Consider the following 24,927-nt stretch of genomic DNA (forward strand, 5'->3'; position numbering starts at 1 on the left):
AAAAGTCTGCCAAAACCCTAATTTATGTCCCCAGAATATATGAGAGGCAAAATTCTCCACAGACACGTTCTGATCTTTCTGCTTATTGCAGGCTAATGCAAAAAAATGTGCAGGAACACAGACTCCTCTTTTTTTAATTTGTGGGGTTTTTTTTCTGTTTTTAAACAAATAGAATATAAAAAAAGAGAAGCAGACTATTTTGTAAATTACATTTAAAAATTCAATGCCCTAAGCCTTTGGATCTATGTAATATCATTCTGTATAAATATTTACCAGAAAACAAGGTTGACAAAGGAATGATCATCTCTCCAGATATATTAGTTTTTTCATGAAACCCCCCACCCTCTAGATATACCCTCCATCCAAGCAGCATTGTATGGTTTGCTCTTAGTGTTAATTCACCTCTGGCAAGATCTGTTTGTCAGTCACTGAATCCAGTGTTTGCAAAGGATTTCTATATAGGACCCTTTTTTTAACTGTCCCATCAACCTCTGGAGACTGCTGCAGTCTCAGAGTAATCAGACGAGAATTTATTGTCCAATTGCAGGCTCACACATTCTCACATTGGTTTTAGCTGAGTTGCTCTCCTCAAGCCAATGCCTCTCCAATTATTTTCTTTATCCTGTTCAAGTGACTGCTACCCACACAAAAAAGTGCCAACTTTGCATCTCTGGTAAGTGTTGCTCAGCTTAATCTCAACACACACAATGGCAATGTGACAAAAGAAACAAACTTTGTCCCACCTTAGTTTTTGAAGTATCTGAGATACAGGAGTAACCACTCAGCTTTTTGCCATAGCTAATGAAAACATCTCAAGAGGACAACTCAGATCTCAAACGTGGAATCAATACAGCTCTGTACTCTGCCCACATGAAGAATCTAGGGCAACTATGTTATCTGGATGTCTAAGTGATATGGATGCATCTCTGACATTGATTCTTCCTCTTTTCATTGTCTCTTTACCGTAACTGCAAATAAGGACGTTGGCTGGTAACAAAGCACTTCAGAGGTTTAAAATGAGGCACAACCTTGAAATAAACTTTTTAGCTAGGACACATTGATCTACATTCTAATTAAGAACCATACTCTCTGCCAGACAGGCTCACCTGCTTTGTGTTAAGCTTATGCTTCCTTCAGTAAAATCCTTTCCACTCTGCCTACTTTCCCCCTAGTGCAGGGCAGGAAATCTTCACCACAGTGTTCATCACAAGCTTGTGAAGGGTTAAGAGTAACTGACAAATATTAACATACATATCTGAACTGCTATCAAAGATTTACACAGAAGGGAGGGCTACAATCATTATACAGCACAGCCAAATTACTTTTTCAACATTTCTACGGTACAAGCAAATTCAGCTCCATTGCTATTAGTCATAGCAGTCGTGTAGTGTTCTCTAATGACTTCCTTCAGAAACGTTTCATGCAAACCAAAGCTCAAACATACTTAGTTATAGTGTATGATGAAGGCTTCAGCTTTATAATTACAAATTCAGTCTAGGATTTAATCTGCAGGTGATTTGTTGCTGTTAAATGACCTTCCATTCAGACAGAATGATTCTTGTGCACAACAAATGCATATCCTCAGCTTTGCTACATCCAGAGAGTTTCTGAATGTCTTTGTGTCTTTCTGGGGTCAAAAAAAAAAATGCAGAACACACAGCATTTAACAAAATACAAACAAAACACACACAAAAACAATCTCACAGAAAGAAAACTGAATGCAGTTAATTTCCCAGTTGTTCAGATTACAGGCAATGTTTTATATCCCTCTCCCTCTCTTTGCTCAATCAAAATACTGTGCTGAGCAAAAGTGCTGGAGCTTGGTCTCAGACAAGATTTCCTGCACATGTGACTAGGCCTAGAGCATCCTGGACAGAACTGCCAATCCCTACCACTGTCACCTCCAGTATGGACAAACTTACAAGCTGTCAGGACTCAGTGCCTTCTCAGGCAGGAGCTGCTGGAGACCAGCATGCTATGGGCAGGCATAATCACAAATCCCCGAGCACGTGTCACTGCAGCTCTGTAACAGTGCAGACAAGAGCAGGTGGACATCAGTGCTTTTATCAAAGAGCAAATGCTAAGGGCAGGAATATGAATACTTAGTCTGTAAATGACTGCTTACTAAAAAAAACCTGAAGGACTTAGGAAAGTTGTCACCAGAGTGATTGGCAAATCCCAGGGACAACTGGAGAGTGTTTCAATCAGACAAATCATGTAAAATCTGGATTAAATTCACTCTTATGAGTTTAAACACTGGTTGAGGAGTAAGAACACACTACACCTTATGTTTTGAGAGCTCAAAGAGTAGTGTTTTCATGTCACTATGACAGAGAAAGGAGACCTAAGGAGACCAAAGGACAGGAAACACGTGAACTGCTGTAGGGAATGGACAAAAAGCCCTGATGTGCAGCCTGTGCTCTTCCAACTGGGAACGCTCCACCCACCACAGTTCTATGTGTCTAAGGCTGGAACAACACAGAGAAGAGAGAAGGAGTGACCACAATTAATAGCAATTCTGTTCCAAAGTAAACAGGTAACCCAAGAAATTTCAGTATATATGAAGATAGAGACTGGAAAAAACATATAAAGAATTAGGAGGAAAACTGCAATTAGTAAGAAGAGGTTTTATCAAATGCCTTAGAAAATTATGAAAGAACAAACAGTGACCACATCACCATCTAATAACAGGGGATAACACAAGAGATATGACACTAGCCCGAAATATGCAAACTCTGGATCCATATGTACACATTCATCATATGTATGAGGCTGACTTTGATTTGGGTTGGGTTAACAAGAAGCAGTGTCCAAAAAGGAGACAATTGTACTGGCAGATGGTTCATTGTAATCCTCCTATTCTTCTCTGTGCTTTTGATTTGTAGAGCACTATCTGGAACTGAAATAACTAATTGAAGGCAGTTAGTTACAATGTATGTCCCAATGCAAGGGGAAGCAGGAAGACAGGCTCACTTCATAATATTTTAAATAGTAACCTTATTTCTTATTTCTAAGAATTAGTAGATAAAAAGCTCTCATGTTGGTAAATATACATAGCCTTTGATGATTAAAGGAAATGGTTTGTGTTTGTACAGCAGGTGGAAATTTCATTGCTTTTGAAATACACAATATATTGGAAAAACATAAACATATCGGGGCGGGAGGGGAAGACATACAGCACAATAGAAGGGCAGCTCTCTGCAAAAGCTGTTTCATACACGGCATCCCACTGCAATGAAGACTCCTGCCAGCTCTTAAAGTGACAATAAGCTACCACAGAGACAATACAATCTGCTCATAGATTCATTTCCCTTCCCAGTGCTGCTTTAGAAAACAAAACTGCTGTGTAGGGAACTTAGTCAAGTGCCAGTGGGCAGAAGATTTTTGGTGGTGCTTTTTTCCTTATTCCTGCTAAAAATTAGTCTCCAGTGACCTAGAGGCTGGCAAGTACCATTGGATCCTTAGGTGGTCATAGTGGGCAGTGTGCACCCAAAAAAGAAAATCATCACCAGACTCTTACTATTGTCACTGAAAATGGCAGTGTTTCTCTTTTCTAAACAGCAGAGAGAGCGTTTTAGTCACACTCTGTTCCTCCAATTTATCTTTCAAGTAAACTTTTTTTTTTAGTCTCAGATTCTAGAGTTGTGAGGAGACAGTTGAGCAAGGACAACGTTTATTATTTTGGTGCATCACATTAAATGGAAGGCAAAAGTACACAGGAAGTAGTACCTATTGCCATCCGAGGCTTAGATTTATTTGATAGTATATTCAACAGCTTTGCCTGTCTCACAGCCCCAGGCAAAAACATGGCTCTTCACCTGATGTTCCTTCATTTCATGCTATAAGGCTTCCAAGTTGTCCTTTCAAAAAGAATTATGTACATTATCTATCTGTTGTACAGAATCTCCTTCCTATGGCCACTCATAACCTTTGCAGATTTTGCTCCGTCATTATCAGTAAAAGCTCAAATCATTTGGTTCAAGGAGGAAACACTATTTGGGAAAAGTGCCTTGATGATGAATTAAAAAAGAAGGCAAATTCATCTTGCTAAATGCTATCTAAAAGAGTGATGAGGAGTTGGCATAAAAATGAAAGGAAACAATATGCAGAACAGGGTTTTTTAGATTTTGGGGTTTTTTAACTATGCTGCATAGTTTTGTCTTCATAGTTTCATGTAATTAATGAAATACACTTCTGTTTAGCCTATCTGCACCTCTGAATGCATCTTCTTGACATTACCTTCTTCACATTCCTCTACCATTTCCCACTGATGAAACTTCAAACATCTTCTTCCCCATTCCTGCTAACCACTCCTCTCTCGTACCCTCATATAAAAAAAAATCACTTCCCTTTCTTCTCTTAATTACTGAACAGTCACATTTGTTCTCATGCCAGGTCCTTCCTGACAGTCCCCTTAATAATACTTTGTAGAATACAAATGATCACGAAAAACACAGACTGCTTCAGGACAACCTCAGAATTTTATGACTTCAAAACTGGTCTTTTCCCTACTGTCAGAGTATTAAGCTTACTCAAGTTTATCTACTCATGTATTAAGATTACACAAGTTTATCTACTCATGAATATGATCCTGACACTGGCTGAGTACCTCTACTCCCACAGAGCTCACAGTTTCTGTGAATCCTCATCACGTCTCAAAGGTCAAAGATCAGGACAGGATAAAATCCCTCACATTGCTTCCTTACCCAACCCTTCACATTCACTTCATTTTGCCTCCTGCCCCAAACCATCTTTTTAATCACTGACATACACTAAATGTTTTTTTTTAAAAGTGCATGAAAATAGCAGGATCACACAACAAAAACTCTTTTGAGAACAGAGCTGCACATTTCTAAAAGGATGTAAAAAATTTTGTCTTTCCTCATAGGCTGAGCAAAAGATGTAAAAAGTAGACAGGGAGAATCCCACAGCCAGCAAGGACAAAGACAAGTTGCTAAGCATCGCCATCCCCGTGAGACTGTGCAGGCGCATCCCTGGATAACTCAAAGCACTGCTCAACAGTCTGATTTTGAATGAGGATTCATACCTCATGGACTTTTCTCAACAGAGATGTGCTGTGTTAAATCCTGGGATAAAATGTGTTCCCCAAAATGAAAACATGAAAAATTCCTGCTAAAAGCCATGTCTGAAGCAGCCATGATTCAAAGGGACAACTGGAGCAGAACAGGTGCCAAAGATGTCTGTTCTCTGGATTGATTTACAAACTAAGATTCTTCTAAATCATTAGATGTTCCCACTGTCTCCTGAGCAGACAATGTATCTCATCGCCATCTGGAAACTCTACAGGCAGGGATATCTTCTGTATTGAGCTTTTGAATAGAATTAGTTTTCATCCAGCTGAAATCTTTGTTCTGAGGCTGTACAATCCCTGCTCTTCTCCTTCATAAGTCAGGTTTATCCTTTTTCCATGTGGTTTTGATATACCCGTTGGAGCAGAGACCAAGGTAAAAACAGCTTAATGCCTTAAGTAAAGGACCCCCAAGATAAGAACTCACACAAAGTATTATTCTCAACATCACCAGGTACTGTGTTCTGCATTGTTGCTCTTCTTAGCTATGACCTTTCATAAACGATTTCAGATGGTGTTTGCCTTCTCCAACAGCCTGTACCATTGTTCAAGGCATGCATGCACATACATAACATTAATTTCTTTAGCCTATTAATAAAAGCAGAAGAAAATAACGAGGGCAAATTGGGTACAGATTTATACTGATCTGTTTCTGCAGTCTAGTTTCCTTCCAAAATTATATTTATGCATTTTCATTTCCAGTTTCTTTAAATATTCATGTTACTGACTAATTACCTTGTTACTACGAGGGACACAATTCAAAAACCTAGATAAAATATGTCATCATTTCTGTTCTGGTTATAAATTTTGTGGCTTGAGTCACAAATGATTGAAGACTTTAAAAACCATGCCCAAGAAAACCTGACTGCAAATGAAGTTATCTCTGCTTTATTTTCCCCATAAAGAGAAGGTTTAGCTCAGCATATTGCTCACAGACATGCACAAAGCACAACGGCTTGTTTTGGGCTGCTGCCATTCAGTTTCATGCTGCATCCCCATCTAGAGTCGTTAATCTTTTACCACCAGAAATACAATTAATCATGGTTTGTTTGGGGTTTTCCTCAGAGAGAAAAAGTAAACCAAAAATCATAGTAATTTTTACAGAAAACACTGCAAGGTATTCCATCAATAACAGTCATTTTTCTTCTCAGTACACACTAATAGATTTGCTCACTGAAACCTGCCTGCCTTTACAGTATACAAAAAATGCAGTAATCTAAAATACGTATCACCAACAGAAAAAGCACATGAAGAAGCAGCCTGCTTACAGTTGTGTCGTATAAAGCAATAAATGTGCTTTTCCTGAGAGCTGCACCATAAATAAAGACTGGATAGGGTTGAGAAAAAAGTGTTTATATTACTTCAGAGGTTATTTTTAAGTGGAAACATTTTTCCATCTAGCTCACAACACAAAATCTTTGCCTAAACTCTGATGCAAGTTTTGATTTGAAACTTTCTAAAGTAAGTTTCAGCCTCACTCACATTCTAGGTCAGAAATGCCCATTGCCAGTTGTATAAAATCTTACCCATACCGTTCTCAGCCTTTTAGGTCTGAGAACTAACTTGAGCTCAGCTCTCATTAAGGTCAATAAGAGTTCTGCCTGAATATAAATGACAATCCATCCACCTTTTTGTCCTTCAACACATGACGTTTGTCACATGGAGTCATAGACATGTTCACTGCTTTCCTCAGACATTTTATATCCCAGTCCTTCTTCAAAATTAAATGTCACAAGATGTTCTTTATTTTCCTTTCCTTTGTTTTTAGGAGTCCCATAGAAGAGAGATATAGACTGACTGACACTCACCCATCCCCCCAACCTATTTTAAAATGTATTTTTAAATCCATAAGATAATTGGCTTTCTGGAGAACTAACTGAATTTCCCAAATTGAATTTTAAAAGATGCTCCATAATATCCATTATGGCAAACACTGTCCCACAGATTCGATTAGTAGGCTCTCTGGACCTGCTTATTTCTGAATTGAAAGTGCAGTACAGGCTGGATAAATGAATTACCTGAGCAGCGGAACTTCTTGCTCTTGATCTGGCTGATTCGTTTGTTGGCAAGGCGACGCGGATTGCTGCATCGAGCGCCGCTGGTTTCTATCGGATTATCCTGCAGGTAATCAGCCAGCCACTTCAAATGGCAGTCGCACACAAATGGATTCTGAGCTAAATGTCTGCGAGAAGGATGGGATGTTTAATCAGAAGTGACCTGTGACACTGTACTCCATCACTGTTTTTCACAAACACAAACCTGAAGAGTAGAGTAATTGAATAAGCTCCCCCCAAAAAAAAACCCAGGCCTGGCGGAAACCACACGGAGCTGCACATGAATGGGAGGATTCTGCCAGCTATCGCATTTTGTAGCTCATTAAGCCTGCTGCAAGTCCTCTCTCAGAGGAAACAAAAATTAAGATAGCAAAGCCTGCTTTAAAGGACACAGACCCCCCAGTCTACAAAGTCTAATGTTTTCTCCCGAGAGCTTGATATGCTGCCTTTTGAGAGAAATGCACCGTTTTAGATGCACCTGACCTGAAGATCATTTTGTATCCTGGTTTAAAAGAGCTTTTATTCACAAGCTCAGTTTCCTGGGGATCGAAATGTGACTTAGTAAAGTGCCTTGGATCTGTGGGCAAAGCCAGAAGTGATCCAGAGATCTCCTCCCAAGAGTGACACTGATATTTGCATATACCCAGTGTGCATAACAGCATGTCCCTTACATCTATTTTTTCCTGGAGCAAAAATTTCTACTTTTGAGACTGAACAGTCTATGCAAAGTAGAACTTGACTCTATTCTTCACCAAACTTTGTAAAATATAGTTCCCCTACAATTGGACATAGGTATTATAGCATTGATTTACATTAGATATTTAGACTTTGTAAGAGAAATCTGCTAGAGTATCTCAGAGAGAAACAGCATTTCTCTGCTGCTGCTGCTGCTATTCAGTTCTGCTTCACAAAGCTGAACACTCTATCAGAAGAGTTTGTCAGGTCTTTCTCAGAGCCTGACTCTGATCTCAGTTAACTTGCACCAGTCCCTCTAACCTCCAAGGGAGCAGGATAAGACCTTCCAGTATCTGCAAAGATAGTTTAAAAAAAATAAGCAGATGTTCAAATTTGGTTTGGATAGAGGTGTAAAGCTATAGCTTTGCAAGAACTCTGTTCTCACTGTTTGTGTGTTTTTTACCACCTGTAGAAACTTCTTGTCTTTTCTATTTCAGTTATATTTATGAAATGTCAGAATAAGTATGAAACACAGCAGGGCAAAGGCTGTCAAAAAGCACATATAGCAGAAAGTGCCTGAAGAAACTAAAGATTACTGTTGTAGTAGAGCCATTCCTGGTGTGATAGGTCCTTAGAACAAATAAGCATATAGAGACAGGGTATGGGACCGTGTTCTCTAGAAAGAGGCAGAAAGCTGCAATCACTTGGAGTACAAAAGTGGAAGAATGAATCAAAGCATTTCATGAAGAAATGTCTTGATGTGAAGCAGCAAGTCCACTCTAAGTAACAGCCACCAGGACTGCCAATAAAAGCTCATGGAAACCAAGGAGATATTTTTATACCTTCAGGGTATTGCCTATTGTTTAATTTGACAAATCTTATATGCCTATGTAAATGAACCTCTGTGTCAGCCTTGTTTAAATATATATCTTTGTACCCATACTGCATGCTGCAGTAGCAGAAAGTAGAGTCAAGATAGGGGGCAGGACAGAGTAGTATATGATTATTCTAATGTCTTGGTGATTTGCAGCAGTACATCCTGGCCAGATACCTGTTGGATATTAAGGTTTTACTTGTTGCTGCCTAAGGAGGTAGCAGGTACTTTGCTGATAGGAATAATTCCCTACTAGTACATTTTTATATGAATTTAAACATTTATAAAACCAATTTGACTGATGCATTTCAAGTATTAAAATATATATATACCTTTGTATCTATAAATTCCATTATGTGTATGGATATACATAAATAATGTGCATATAAATTCCAGTATGTATATACACACACACACAAATGTATTTTAAAACTGGAAATATATATACTACATACTACATAAACACAGAGAGCATTATATGTGTGTATGAACACACAAATATATATAAACAAACATACACAATGTTGAGTGTAGGGGTTCTTCCTTGTTTTTCATTTCTATTGGGCTGCCAGCTTCCATGATGAAGATATACAATTTACCTTATTATCTTACTATTCACAGCTTTAGGATGAAACCCTCATCTGGAAAATATTGAGTCATTTTGGTACTTTTGCTTCCAATTTTTTGCCTCCAATTCAAAAACCCTCAGAAAATGTTTAGTGGCTTTTGTTAACAGATCCAATAATACAATGTATCATTTCCCTTAAGTGGAATGTCATCAGAAACAGCATTTTAGAAGTCATGAACTGTAAAGCAGGACTCGGACACAGTGAGGAGTGATGCAAACTCACTAGCTCATTATAAACTTTTGGGCAATGGTTTTAATCTGAATGAATCTGCTGTTCGTACATAGGACAGAGTCAAATTTATGTATTATTTTCCTAACAAACACTATGCACTAATTACTCAGGGAACTTAATACACTGATGACATTAATGACACTATGAGCAGGCTGTATCAATAGTTAGTTGTGTTGATTTTATGCAATACTCCTTGCTCCTTTTATTTGTGCCAGAAAAGAAGGAGCTACTACCTTGGAGTCTCTTCCAAATTGTCTTAATGTCATATGCAAAGCTTTTGAAAAGATGGGCAACATCTTTGGGGGAAAAAAGAGAGAGCTGTCATTTGATTTCAGATTCATTGCCTGAATACTCACAGAGTCTGGATCGATCGGAGAGGTGCAAAGAGCCCCTTGCTGATGGTCTGCAGTTTGTTGTCATAAAGAGATAGCAGTTTGAGATTATGCAGACCTTGGAACGTGTTTACCCTCAGGCAGTTGATTTTATTGGCATTGAGAAGCCTGAAAACAGAGGAAAAGTTTATAATTCATTAATCTTATAACAATCAAATAATGATAGACTGAACTTTGGGGTTAGATCTAAAAAAAATATTATCCCAGTCACCAAAGCCAAACCGTATTTAAAGGTCTTCATTTGCTTGGTACATTAAAAGGTGAAAAAAACCCACAGTCAACAGTATTTGCTTAGCTGAGAAATATAAAGACATACAATAGTGCCAGTTCTTTTAAAATACTTAAAAGATTTCTTTTTTTTGGTACACCAAATAGGTTCCAACCCCCACTCCTGTCCCTTTCAAAATTCTTCAGCTTCATAGAGACAGAAATGGCAAATACTCCCCTTCTTGCTATTCCATGCACACACTCATTACACAAAGTCCACAATAAGAACCATTTTTTCCCCAATTGTCTCTACCTTAAGCCTCTCTATCTTAAGTCTAGCTGAAATTCTGGAAGTTCTGTGCCTTCTGATAAGCAATGTAGGGTTAATTTGATCATGGAAGGAAAGAAAACGTGATCCTCCTCAGAGACAAGAGAAGTGTAGGGTCTGGACTAAAACATGCTGAAAGGCAAGCTCACTTCATACCTAAGGACAGTCCAGTAGTGGACCAAATTGCTCAGAGGAGTTGTCTCTATCATTAGAAGTTTTCAGCATCATACTAAACAAAGCCGTGAGCAGCCTGGTGTGATGTAAGATTACTCTACTTTGGGCAAGAGTTCTCTGGTCTCATTGGCTAGTCATCACTTGAGGTCCCTTCCAACCTTCATTGCCCTCCAATTCTATGAACCTATTCCATTTGAGCTACTTAAGATTTCTGTGCAGTTGTGGAAAAGTAGCACTAAAGCCTTTAACATTCTTTACAAGAATACATATATTTTGCACACCTACACAGTAGACAGCTGGCAGAACTTATCAGTTCAGTCCGAAAGTATTGGACAGTACTTATGCAAGTTCTACTAGATAATCTAGTCAGAGTTCTGTAATGAGTAAATACAAATCCAACAACAAGCTGGATCTCCCTCTGAGATAATCAAGCATGAGAACACTTAAATTGTTATTGTCATCTGTATATGTGGTATTTTATGCTTAGAAAGGAAATAGGCAGGAGATAACCTATTCTTATTACAAAAGCCAAAATCCACATCTTTTGACTACTCAGCCTGAGAAAAACAGTATGTTGCAAACAATAGATGATGATTCAGGTTTTTTTGGTCACAAAGTTCTTGCTACTTTGCTAATGAGTTCAGAGGGCTTAATGTTGTGTTATTGTGGCTCTATATAAGACACAACACTAATACTAAATCAGAAGACAAACTTGTTCATGGGTAAAAAGGAAAAGACAGTCTGTATTTTTTAGTGAGCAAATATACCATCTTAACCAGAGCCCTAACAGCACAGGGAGCTTATATGTTCAACAAACTGCATATAGATAATAGGGCAATCTATCAGTGAAGAAATACATGCTTGTTAGCTGCACATGATGCTTTGCTTTTGTTCCAAAAAAACCCCCACTTCAGAAGGTGGCTTCCTTTGCATAGCACCCTGCCTTTGCATTGCTGAAACCTTTGGAACATTGTATACTCACTACAGCTCTCTCCTCCAACTGTCATTTTGGCAGAGCCTCATTACTGCAGTAAACAGCTACAGTAATTGTGATACATAAAAGATGGACACATACTGGAGTAGAACCCTTTTCTCAAGAACAGGCACCAGTGCTTTGGAATGAGAGTGTCAAAGCAAAGCTCACCTTTCTAGCCTACACAAAAGTCAGAATCAATTTACCTGAATTTTCTTATTTATATGTTGTGGAAAATGAAGTTTGACATGAGATAGGAGAAAGTCTCACAAAAGGCAATGATAGGCAAATGAGGTTACACTTTTGTATGAACTAATAGTTAAAATCATTTAATGAAATCATAAGCAGCGTGAATGTGACCCCTCTTGAGTCTGCATTTCTGTGACTGATAATTATGTGACACATAATCCACACTCCTGTGGACTCTGCCAGAAGTAACAAGGCAATTTTCATATTGGGCCACAGGAACAGTTCCTCCCATGCATTTGACTTCTGAGATTTTTCTCTGATAGGAAATATCAATGTCATTTTTTACTACTTGCTGCTTATAGCCATTCAGATGTCCAAGTCAAAGCAATCTTCATTCTTTCTTGGTTCTCATGCATTATGTATTTCTCTCTCAGGCTTACACATTCTCTTTTCCATAATGAACACGTTAAGAAATTATTAGAAGGCAGAATCAGCTCCTGAGTTTTGAACAGACATACACTGAGGCATTCCAAATCCTTTGGTTTCCACCCTCTGTCCTTGTGCCTGAGTCCCACATTGTCTTTTAGGTATTGTACGTTGGCTTAGATTGCTGGTTCCATGGCAGAGGCTTGGTGTCCGTAAGTATGTACTTTGATTTATTTTGCTAGGGTTTTCTTTCTATGATTACAGTAATATCTTATGTTGCAAACAGTTCTTTTTAAAAAGCTTAAAGCAAAAAGGAAAATAATCTCAGTGACAGGAGAATTTACAGGTGAATCAGAGTTGTATTTGTATATGTGGACAACCAGCATGACTTTTTGAGATGCTTAAGAAGTGCACACATAGCAGAGCTGTGTTTTGCAGTTGCTATTCAGCTCTGTGCAAAGAGTGGGCTTGAAATCTAACCACCATTGATCCCACTTAATAAACCCTCACAGCAAAGCTGACCTAGAACTGCAGTGAGGTTTCAAATTCATTCTCTGATTCATTTCAACAAAACATGTATAAATCCAAAGCTGGAAAATAGAATTTACAATGTGGCAAGTTTTCTTGGCATGGCTTTTCAATGACTAGATTCATGGAGATATAATCTGTGGCATTTCTGTAAAAGCCAAATACCAAAAATGAAAGAAACTGTTCCTATACGTAGCCACAAATAGAGACACTCTCTCTTCTTCAAGCATCAGAGAAAGCAATTTGGAGCAGGAAAGTGCTCGTGCAGACAGTTTGTAAGTGGGAACTCAGGTAAAAGCTCCACAGCTTTTCTGAAGTGCCAACATCTATTCTATCATCCATGCAGTACCTAAATCTGAAGAGGATAGATAGGCCAGGTGTTGCCATACCCAGTAGATCATGAGATTAATACTGTGTTTGTGATCCGAATCAGTGAGATGCGTGTGTGTACAAGTGTGTGTGAAGAACAGTGAGAAAGCAGAATAAATCCTCCCTTAAAATGTTTTCCCCTTACTTACTCTGAGTTAGAGGATGACTTCTGTCATTAAGGTTTATATTCCTTTCAAAAGTCTCAGTCATTTCAGATATCCCCTGTGTGGACATTCCCTTATACAAATTCCAATTATTAGCTTAATCTCTCTTCACTATCACATCCCCTCTAATGGTATCTAATTATTAATTAGGTATCCAAGGCTGACCTCACATGAAGTTAAAACGGTTCTAAGATGATTTGTTTTTTAAACTAATAAAAGGCAGATGAGAAAGAATGTATTCTGGGATGCAGAAACACTGATCTTCCTGAAACACTGAGCCATCCTGTAAAACATAGTGAGGATTCCTTCCACTGGACTCCCACCAGAAAAAGGGGCAATATTAAAATAGAGTTTTATTTTAACAGGAATTACATGGTGTTTATTTTGTGCCAATTTATGGTGAAAGTAAACTCCTCTGAGATTAAATTCCATTAATTTTCCTGGGCTGTTATCAGTTTGATTAGCTGAGATTTATACATGGCCTCCAGATGTGGTGCAGCGTTCGAAAGGAGGTTACAAATTCAAGCAGAAATAAAACCGTCTGCTACCCAGAGGGATGACGGATTATTAACTCAAGTCTCCATTTCCATCCCTCTGGATATGTTAAAAACCAGGAAGAAATCTCTTGCAAGCCTGGGACCACCACAGAATCCAGGAGAATGCTTAAAGACCTTGTGGTTTACACACCACTGAAAGCAATGGGCAGAGCTGAGCAGTATTACAATTCCATGAACGCATTTCCTGAAAAAAAGGGAATTTGTCCCCACACATTGAAATAATAACGTGTTTCAGCTAAGCCCTTTGAACAACTGTGTCTGAATTGGCACTGTAATTGTATCAGATGCTCATAAGCACCATCTGCATAATTAAGATGGTCCCATAATTGAATTATATGCCCAAGCACAGTCTCAAGTGATTAACATTTAAATAACATTTTGAACTCCAAACCCAAAACGATTGAAAAAATTGTTTTTTAAGAGCAAATGGGGATGTTTATGTGGCTTTTACCCTTAGCAATGTTTGCATTTTCAGCTCAGTGAAGTCAAGTAATCAAACTATCAGCAAATAAGTACAGAACTCAGAGAACGAAACAGCAACCTAGCAACCTTAACGCACGCTGGAGGCTGCAGGGTGATTTCTGTTGCTATAAGATGGACCAGAAATCATCCCAGGTACATTAATGAGCCAAAAGGAAAATGTCAGGGAGAAAAGCTGCAGAGCTGCTAGAAAACTTCTCTTTCTTTATCACTAGCTTTGTGTTTTGACAGAGACGACAACATGATGAGAATGAAAATGTTCCGGCATCCCATGAACTGGCTGCCACATCCCACATGCCAGACGCCGCTGGGGAAAATGAGACGCACCACAAAAAGGCAGATGTAAAATGTATAGGAGACTTATATGGGAAAGGAGAACTGGCTAACAGTTTTGCATGGGTGACAGCAGAATACAAACTGAATGTGTGTGACTTTTACAGATTATCAATAGTCAAAGGCTTCACCTACATTCAAAGGCATTGTAGGGCAGCAAAGAAAGGGCTCGGCAGGAGGCATTCCTTAGGATATACAGCACCTGCTACAAAATGTCAAAAAACCTTTTGGTGTGGGTTTTAACAGCATTTTCTCTTGAAATGTATAGGGAATCAAACATCACCTTTAATTTAACACAACTTGCCGCATGATAAAAGATGAAGTGCCAGTTTGAAAGTATCTAGTCAAGTACTGTCATCCCAGAAGTCAACGACAAGCAACATCTAACAACAGAACTGTGTGTGCCCCTGCTTACTTATTGGCAAAATAATTATATTAGGTTGCAGGAATGTTTTTAAATGGCCTGGAGTGTAGGGAAGCAATCTGATTGCCTCTCACTGTGTCAAGATCTTTAGACATCTACTAAAATTTACATTTTCTAATGTGATGACTGACCACCGGAGAGTCTGTCAGTGCTTCAATTGATAATAACCAGTGTGAAATCATCATCATGCTTGCTTGAACCAGCTTCAAGTGTTTCTCCATGCTCCAGAAACTGGATGATGGTGATGATAAATTTATTCGATGTACATTAAAATGGAAAAGTCACAAGCTGATAATTAAGCAAGAAAGAAGCACAGAGCACAATCTGACAATGCTGTTTGGCAGAGATTTTTAAGTCCTCCTTTCATTTCTAAGCCAAAAGACTGCAACTCCAGCATCATCCATAAAACAATTCTGCTGTGCTCATGTTACTACCTGGAGAATTATAAGCATGTGTTGTCATAGCATCTGCTCTCCTGTTATTCAAAATTGAGTATTGTCTAACAATGCCTGTAGATAAGGTCTCATCCGATTTGAGATAACCACATAATAATCCAGATGCACCACGGAATAAACACATTTTCTCAACTTCCTGCACTATCAGGAAGTCATTTTCTTGTGTAATAATAACTAGGAGAGTTTGTGTCAGGTGAGTCCAGCTTGGAGCACTGGCGTCAGAAGAGCTAATGAATTACACACTGACGTACGAACTAGAGGTTGTTTTGGGAAGCTGCATACAGACAGGCTACAGAAGTGACACAAAAAAAGGCAGATGCTGTTTCAGTCTTTCATTAGTGCTTGACTGTAATTGTATTTCTGTGTCTGGCAGATGCTGCTCCCTCACTTTAGCAGCAGTTATTGAGTTTAGTAATATTATCACAATAGCAGCCTAAATGCAGAAACCTGAAGGAAAAAAGCTTGAGGCAAACGGCTTGAAAACAATTCTAAAGCTATTAAAGAGGTCTGTGCAGAGCATTCTGTCCCAGACTGTGAGGACGAGGGTTGCATAGTATCTCTGCTGTAGCCAGAGATATTTTGAGTAATCAAGGGAAAAAGACGAGTCATTTTACTAAGAATTTAGAATCCCAGAACCCAGAAATGACGTAGGTTGTAAAGGACCCTCAAGAGGTCATCTGCTCTGAACCCTCCTCAAATACTAATTGTATAGATATACCAATTTATAGATATTTCATGCAGAAAATTGCTTTATCTCGGAAATAATTATTTCATCAGATCATGGGATAACTCAGAATGGCAGGAGGCTTGAAAGTCCTGTTAGACTGCTCAAAACAGGGTGAGCTATAAAAGGTCAGGCCAGGTTGCATCGAGTTATGTTCAGTCGGGTCTTTCAAATCTTCAAGGACAGAGAATGCACGATTTGACTTCCTGTGAAAATGGTTCCCCTTACATGTAGTCAGGTCTCTTTTTTAATGCCTATTGTCTCTTCTCCGTGACATAAAGGAAGAACTCCATGGAACAAGATTTTATACATCACTTAAAGCTCAGAAGATTGCTATCTGGAGGAGGAGACACTACTGTGCTATAAAGGACTTGGAAAGGGAAATCCATAATTTCTATATTCTGGCATTTATCTATTGTTTGCATCACTGTTTAATGATACTTACATATAATAGTGTGAGCCATACAATATAAAATACTGGAATTGATGTACATTCTGTAGAGTAATTTTTTGGGGTTTTTTTGGGGTATTTTTAAATACTTTGTGCATGTTTTTGCTTCACTGGATTTTCTTTGAGTTTCTAACAAGCTCCAAAAGTATACAATAAATCCTAATAAAGAAATAGGTGGATACTATTTTAAGTTCTAAAGTAATGGGATTCAATTTACAATTACAAATCAATACAAGCACTTCAAACCTGGAAAACTAGCCATGGACATCTTTTCCAAGCAACCTCACCAGAAGAGCTATGAGAATACCAAGTATTTCACTGTTCATCCAAGGAGAAATAGCATAGAAAGCAGGTTAAAAAGGAGACTCACTCAAAGCAAAATCTGACTGGTTGAATATGGGGAAGACTGGTAACAGCAGTCTCTAAAAGTACACACACAACTTGTCACTTCCTAAGAGTCTATTGGAAATAAAGGTCAGTTGAAGCTGTAAATATTAAATCTAGTTCCAATTTTAACCCAGGTTAGATAATTGGATTTGGAACCCTAATTTTTCACCACTTTTGAAGCTGCTTTATCTGCCAATATGTTAGTCACCAGGCACCAACATGATTATTGGTCTTCTGTAACTGCAATGTTGATTCTTCCTAATGATCAGACATTAGGAGAAGGCTGTAAGTCTTTGGCTCTGTTTTATGAGAAAGGAATAAAACCTCTGATTTTAACATATATGTACCCCAGGAGTATATCTACTTCTAGCAACATTAAAACAGAGTCCACTATAGGGATTCTCTCTTGCCCAGCAAGCCATGGGGATCTCAACCATAAGATTTAAGATCAACATGCCTGAGGACTTAAATGGTTACTAACTATGTAAAGTAAATTTCCTCAAGGAACAGGATTTATTGAAAATTGATATTTGCCAGACATTTGAAAAATGAGACTTCACCCCCCTGTATTACTTTGCTATACAATCTCTTTAAACAGTAAAGCTTTTATGATACCTTTTTGTTCCAGGAAATAAAGCACTGTGAAGCACGCAGTGTATAACTAATAAAAACCTGTAATTAAAGTGTACATTTTAATATGGTTGCAGAGAGGAAAGTGTATTAGTTAGACATATAAAAATACTTGTTAACAAACTTGGTGCCCATTATTCCCAGCTCACTGTCTTGAGCCACTTGACTCACTGTTTCAGTGCAGACTGGCTCTGCACATTTGCTTGTCTGGGAGCAAGCAGGGCAAACGTCAGGTTTATCTGTCACGGGGCTGCTGAGAAAGAAAGAGCTGCACAGTGTTATGTTTTGCCCCCTGTGCAGTGACTGGCAGACAGTTTGGCAAACTCAAGGGCTCCTGAAACAGCTTGTTCACATTCTGGGAAAAGTGAAAGACAGGTGAAAAGGACATTTAAATATATTCCAGTTTCTAGACAGAGCAAGGTTAGTCAAAGATCTCCTGGACAGGAGTTGTAACTGGTCACAGCTAATGATTACTTGAAAACTTCCACCTTAACCAGAAACCCTTTCAATTCTTTTGATATTCAAATGTAAGACACACAAACAACAATAATTAATCAAACAGTATTTCACAGCTTGGACAGATTGATGCCCCAATGAAATGAAAGTTTAAGTTTACTCTAAAAAAAAAAGTCAATCCCAAACTCAAAACCCCAGACTCCACTTATCTATTTCTGTAAAACAGTGCAGGGCTCCCAAATCTAAATTGACCTAAAATTCTCAGAAGACACTTGATCCAGCCTGCTGAAATGAAGAATGCATGAGGATAGGGGATAGAGTCTACTCTAGCTTTCTAGCATCCCCTCCCCTGGCAACTCCAAACAAGATATGGACAATGACATGGTCTAACAAAAGCTTCTGTTCCACAGAATAGATGTGCAGTTGGACTTCAGTAATAATGTTTGCTGTTGTGTTGGTTATCATTGCATATTTAGGAAGACAGAACATTTGTGAAATTAGCCATTCAAAAGAAATTAGATCATGATTATTTATGTGAGGAACATTTACTTAAGATGGTTAATGTTAATGAAAGATGCAATGTTTTAAATTAAAACAATAGGGTTTTAAAAAACCCAACAGCACACAACATCCCTCAACAACAGCAACTTATTTTGCTGCCAATTACAATATAATATCGATTTATTCATGTCCATCTTATATGATGGAGATACAGAATTCTAATGTTAATCAGGTGGCCTAAAACTTCATTTCCCATACACCAGTCAAATGGGGCAGTTTAAGATGCTGTCATGCCTGAGCTGAGTGTCATTTTCCTCAGCTGCAGTGCTTCTGACATCAGTGGTACTGTCTGCAGATGTAAAGCACTTACACAGAACAATTCTGCCAGAATAGGAGTGGAATAATCTTGGCCTATATTGTGACAGTGTATTTAAACAGAGGAATAATGAAATTTCTGAAAAACTCTTATAAGTCTTATCCAAAACACCATACTTTCTTCTCTGCAATTGCATCATAATTGTTTTTTTCCTTCTAAATGCAATCTCTGTGATTTTATACAGGACCCACAACGATTCCCCTTTACTGGTTGTCTCCTGCTTTACCATAACACTGGTGTATTCTCAAAAATGCTCCAGCTCAAGCTTAGGAAATTATACTGGCTACCAGGATACCTTAATCAGAGCATTCTTATCAGTGTGTCTCCAGACTAATAAGAAGAAATCTAATCTAGAGCCCACTGAACAGTAAATTAGATCTAATCATAAGGCACTCTTCCAACTGCTCAACAGCAGGTCTAAAACCAACAAATGTCATTTATTTTTTTTGGTTTCCATTAAAATACTACAAGCAATCCTGTAAGAGCTGCTTCAAAGCCACAATCAGAAAAGTGTGCAGACATTTGTTTGCATTAAAACATGATCATTCAATGCTTTTCTTGCCAATAGATACTTTACATTCAAGGGCTTTCAAGAAGCCCCGGAAAGGCTCCCGAGACACAATACTCTGAGAATCCCAGAACAGGACAACCTACTAGCATCTTCTCAGCTTGAGAATGTTTAAATGTTTAACATGCAACAGCATTTAATGTTTCTCTGACACACCAATTTTGCCCTCTGAATGAAAAGATATCGGTTGAGCTAATTCAGATTGAAATATTACAGTATTCTGGTCTTAAATACATAATTGATTGGAAGTCTGCACTACATGCCCAGAAGGACTGCAGGAGAAAGGTGTTGAAACCTGAATAATGCTTTATGCAAAAGTTCTAGACCCACATTTCTACAGGGCACTGTGAGTCACATGTTAAGTGATTACTTTCGTTTTTTCTACTGGGAAAGATCCTACCTGTAAAGTGTCCTGGATTAGATAGAGAAATCGTGTACCACTTTGAGCTTGTGACCATAAAACATTGGGAGGGGAGGACTACGATACACCTCTTTTTGTTTGTTTGTTTTAATATTGTTTCTTTCTTAAAGGTCAAAGTGACAAAGTAAGTTTTTGCTCTCCTCTTGCTTGCAGCATTTTCATTGTACCAAACACAATCCAAGTCTGACAATGACTAACATGCCAGTTACAGCGGCACGTACTGAGTCTCAGCTTCTAAGCCCTTTCATGCTTATTGTTCTCACATGTGGCAAACTACCTCCTTCCACTTCTCTTGCTGCACAGGGTGGCCATGAAGACACTGAAGCACTAAGAAACTTGGGAGGTATGAAACAAGAGAAAGGAGAGGAGCTGCCAGAAAAAGTATGTGCTAAAGGTGAAGACAAAATAATTGGCTGTGTTGGAACCAAACCATATGTGTTCTTGTTTGTTCTTCTCTAGAATAGAGTAGTCCACGTTTGCAAGAAATAACTTATACATAATGTACACATCTGAGTAGTCCTTCACTTAACATATACATCAGTTTCAACTATTTCATATTTCAGTTCTTTGGCTTTGCTCATGGATTTCCAATCTAAATCTATGCTTATTTTTATATAGCATATCAGTGAAGCAAGGACTGCAATCCTAGAGGGACACATTCGATCGTAATCAGGAACTTCTGTATATTCATTTCTGACTATGCCAAGACAGTTAAGAAAGGCTTAAAAACAACAGGTCTAAAAGCTACTTTTAGTATTATATTTGATATAATTTATTGTTTTGGGGGAGTGGAGTTTTGTGTGTGGTATAAACCAGAATCAATTAATTTATCATACATCACCTTTCCTTTCTGAATGCAGCATCAATGATGGCAGTCAGAGCGTTAGGAATACACATTAAACTCACTTCACTTCTACTCCCTCTACTGACTAGCTGAAATAGGTAGCTGATTTCCTTCTCTTTGAAGGATTTACTGGTTCCCAATGTGATTAGGAGACAAGAGCGAGTGAAATTTGCAATTTCACATTTGGCTTCAGATGGTTTTTTATGTTGCATTGAGAAATACTGAACAGTGTGTGATATTTATCTCACCCCTGATCACGACCGTGTGTTAAATCACACATGGCATAAAATACTCAATTCCACAATATATTCCGAAACAGTTTCGCTCACAAGTAAGCCACATTTGGCATAAGAAGAATATGGAACTCAGCATGGCTTACAACAATAAGGTCTTTCATATTGCCATTTTGCTTACATGTGCAGGTACTTGCAACACAGTAGCCTTCAAGGATCTAGATATTCAACCACAAATAGTAAATGTGTAAAAACAATCAGATGGCATCCCCACCCGCACATCAGACGGTGGCCAAATTTCCTTTCTTGGACTTCACCGAGCCTCTCATTTCCTCTCCACACATAAATCCTCTGTGCTTAGTATCCATTATACACACTGTGCTATAAAACTGTTGGCACTTTCCTTTTTTTTCCCCCAGCCCTTGCCTCCCTCTTGTCTGACACAGAAACAACAGACTAGCACGTCCCAGTGAGTTTTCAGTGGAAAAGGTGATTATTTTAATGTCAGAAGCTGAAAAAACAGTAAATGTAGTTAGTCTGTAAAATAAAAAAAGAGGAAGGGATCATACTCACAGCAGCTGCAGAGACACGAGATCATCAAAAAGGCCCTGGGGAATCTCTGTGATCTTGTTTCCATAGAGCACTCTGAAAGATTCAGGAAGACAAAATAAATCTTGAGTAACAGACCAGTTTAGTGTCCTCCCACATCTCTGCACTATCTTTATTGATCTTGTGCACCATGCCCAGGATCTGTGGGCATTTCATTTAACTACTGATCTCATTTTCTTTTCAGAGACCACATGGTATTAAATGAGTCGTTATGATTCAGGCTTCGTCTGGTGTTGGAAAGCATCTTTAATGTAGAAACTGGACATCATCCAAAAACTGTATCTGAAATATTTTTCATTCTGTTGAGGGATTTCTTTTCTGATGCAAATCCCTAGAATTGTGCTCAGTGACACCAAATTTAAAAGCCAGGGAGTACAGGCTGGTTATAGATAAAATTTCACATAACTGAATCTCTTAAGATATAATAATTGGCATGAAATGTGACACAGGCATCATTGGATAAAATATTATGGCTTCCCCAGCTGCTGTTACCATTTCAACTAGCTAATAGAAAGAAATTTAGACTGAACTGCAAATAGACATTTATTTCAGAAACTCAAAAGTAATTTATGTACAGTTTAGCTATAAAAATCAGTAAAGATTTAGTAACACAAATGAGAGTCACTGTATATACTTATTCAACCATAAATACATATGACCTGATATCCATGATTCACTTTTAATACTAAAAATATTTCATATTTTGTTAATGAAAAAATGCACATATAATATCCTCAGAAATGGAACTAAAACCACATAAAACTACCATCATGCTAATATGTGTTATCTAGAGATTAAAGCAAAATCATGTGAGATGGGAACACGTGAATTTCAGTCACAGCCAAAGTATTTAATAAAAATAAAATTTGTCTAAACCAAAAAGTGAGGTAGGAATTTATATGTCTCCTGGTAAAAGAGAAGATCTGAAAATTTTGTGCTTTATCTAGACATTTTAATAGACTTTAAATGGGGAAAACACAGAAACAAAGAATCTTAAGAGTTGGAAGGGACCTTGAAAGATCATCTAAGTAGAACTGCCCTTGCCAGGGCAGAACCTTCTTGTGTGTAGGTCACACAGCAACTCATCCAGGTGGGTTTTGAATGTCTCCAGAGAAGGAGACTCCACAATCTATCTGGGTAGCCCCTTCCAGTGCTCCCTTACCTGAATAGGGAAGAGATTTTTCCTTGTTTTTCTTTGGAAGCTCTTATGTTCCAGTTTGTACCAGTTGCCCTTTTTTCCTATCATTGAACATCTTTGAGAACAGTCTGGCTCCATCCTCCTGACACCCACCCTCTACATATATGCTCAATATAGGACATGATAAATGCTTTTAAACCAGCACATGCCAAAACTTTGTTGCCTCTGTGCCACTAAACTGATTAATTCCCTAGCTTTTTAATGTGAAATAATATACTAGCAATGAATCAAATAGTCATGTGAAGCTTGGATGCTGGCTGAAATTCTGGCTTATCCTGTCTTTCAACATTTAAAACATTATGGTGAGTTGAGCATGTTGAAAAACAAACACTTAGCAGGAAGGACCATTTACAATACCCTCTGGCCTTCTCAGTGTATTGCCACTTCAGTTAACTCTTCATCAGTCATTGGAAGTATATAATCTCTGTGGGAAAGCTCCTAGATCAGTTCATTTCTGAGCATAACTAAAATGAATCTAAATAAAAAAAAAAACGCTTGGATACGAAAATCTAAACTTGAAACTTATTTTTTCATTATTTCTGTAGCTTAGCAGACACTGAACTGTTACTCAGAAACTAATGATCATCTATATTTGATATTCAAATCTATATTCAGATGTACATTTTCTCTAAACAAAAGTAACATGATTTCTCTTGACCTACTGCAGACTCGGGAGGTTGGCTTTTCATGTGCTCTTGCAGTTAGTGGGTTTTTGTGAGTAAGGATTGTTAGTACCACTAAATGTTTCTGTTTCTTAATTTCAGCTTCAGAAGACACACAGAAGTTACTACTTCAGCAGAATTCCATATCATGTACATCAATTTTTATACTCTACCCAAAACTAGACAGAAATAATGGCTGAACTTTGAAAGGCCTAGCAGCACCATTAAAATAGCAGTTTCAAAATCTGGCATAATATTCAAGACACTGAATTTCACTGGATTCTAAAACAACATCCAAATGGCTAACTCATATACTCCTTTTTGAACAAAGTAACTGATGTGAGCACCTGTATCAAGAAGTAAACGCAAAACCTCTGCAAATAAAATATTTATAAAAGCTTAAAATATCCAGTTAATGCCCCCAGAATGAAGGATATTTCAGTTTCCACTTTTTCTGAACAAATTTTCCTTAGCAAGTGCACCAGCTGTATACAAAGTTTAGATTATAAACTCTGTGATGTTACATAAACATCTTAGTTTTGTCAAGTAGCAGGATTATCAGTTCTGGTCAATAATGCATAACACTACAGCATCTAAGAAAGAGTTCAGAAGTTAAACTTCACGAAATGCTCATAGTAAGAGGTAAAAAAATCCCCATTTCAAATTGCAAACAGAGGTAAAAACACTTACGTAAAGCAAAACCTTAAAGAAATTTCAATGCTCACACCCAATGCACTTGTTGGTTATGGCACTATTAAATGCAAATATCAAAATCAGACTGTTGTTACAGTAATTTTTCATTTAATTTTAATGTGAGAGTCAGAAGGTCATAGTGCAGTGTCCCACTGAATTGTAAACCTCGGGTGTGTTTATACATCCTCTTTATTCTTCCGAATGAACTAAACCAGATTAAAATAGCTTATAAAATAAAACAAAGCTTCACTGTTTAGAAGCCCTGAAAAGAAAATACCTATTTTCAAAGCTAATTTGGCTTATATGCACGTGGCATATTAACATTCAAACAAATTAACAGCTAAACAAAAGTCAGTATGAGAGCTTGGGCACTTGTCTCTAATTCATATTCATGTTCAGCACTACACAGAGCCAAATTAGCTAATGCCATTGTCTGCTTGCCATGCCAGAGCTGAAGTCAAACGGTCCTACAGAAAGAAGCAAAGAGGAGAGGAGATGCATAATGCATTGCAACTCATTTCTTGAGATCCTTATTTCCATTTACTTTAATAACAACCCCCAAAACTTTTGCTTTCCTCAGTTCTCATTTTTTACTATTTAAGACAGAAAAGTGTTCTCAAGCC

General features: G+C 38.0%; 1 protein-coding gene across 2 annotated transcripts in view; it reads right to left on the reverse strand.

Annotated features, from left to right (window-relative positions):
* The window catches only part of SLIT3 (slit guidance ligand 3), a 497,173-nt gene that overhangs the window by 125,478 nt on the left and 346,768 nt on the right, over positions 1-24,927 (reverse strand). For both annotated transcript variants that reach the window (XM_062001935.1, XM_062001936.1), the window contains exons 13-15: positions 21,716-21,787; positions 9,909-10,052; positions 7,108-7,271 (exon numbers count right to left, since the gene is read on the reverse strand). In XM_062001935.1, coding sequence (XP_061857919.1) covers positions 7,108-7,271; positions 9,909-10,052; positions 21,716-21,787 — 380 coding nt within the window. The remainder of the gene's footprint in view (positions 1-7,107; positions 7,272-9,908; positions 10,053-21,715; positions 21,788-24,927) is intronic.

Source organism: Colius striatus, chromosome 9 (genome assembly GCF_028858725.1).
Source record: "Colius striatus isolate bColStr4 chromosome 9, bColStr4.1.hap1, whole genome shotgun sequence".
NCBI lineage: Eukaryota > Metazoa > Chordata > Aves > Coliiformes > Coliidae > Colius > Colius striatus.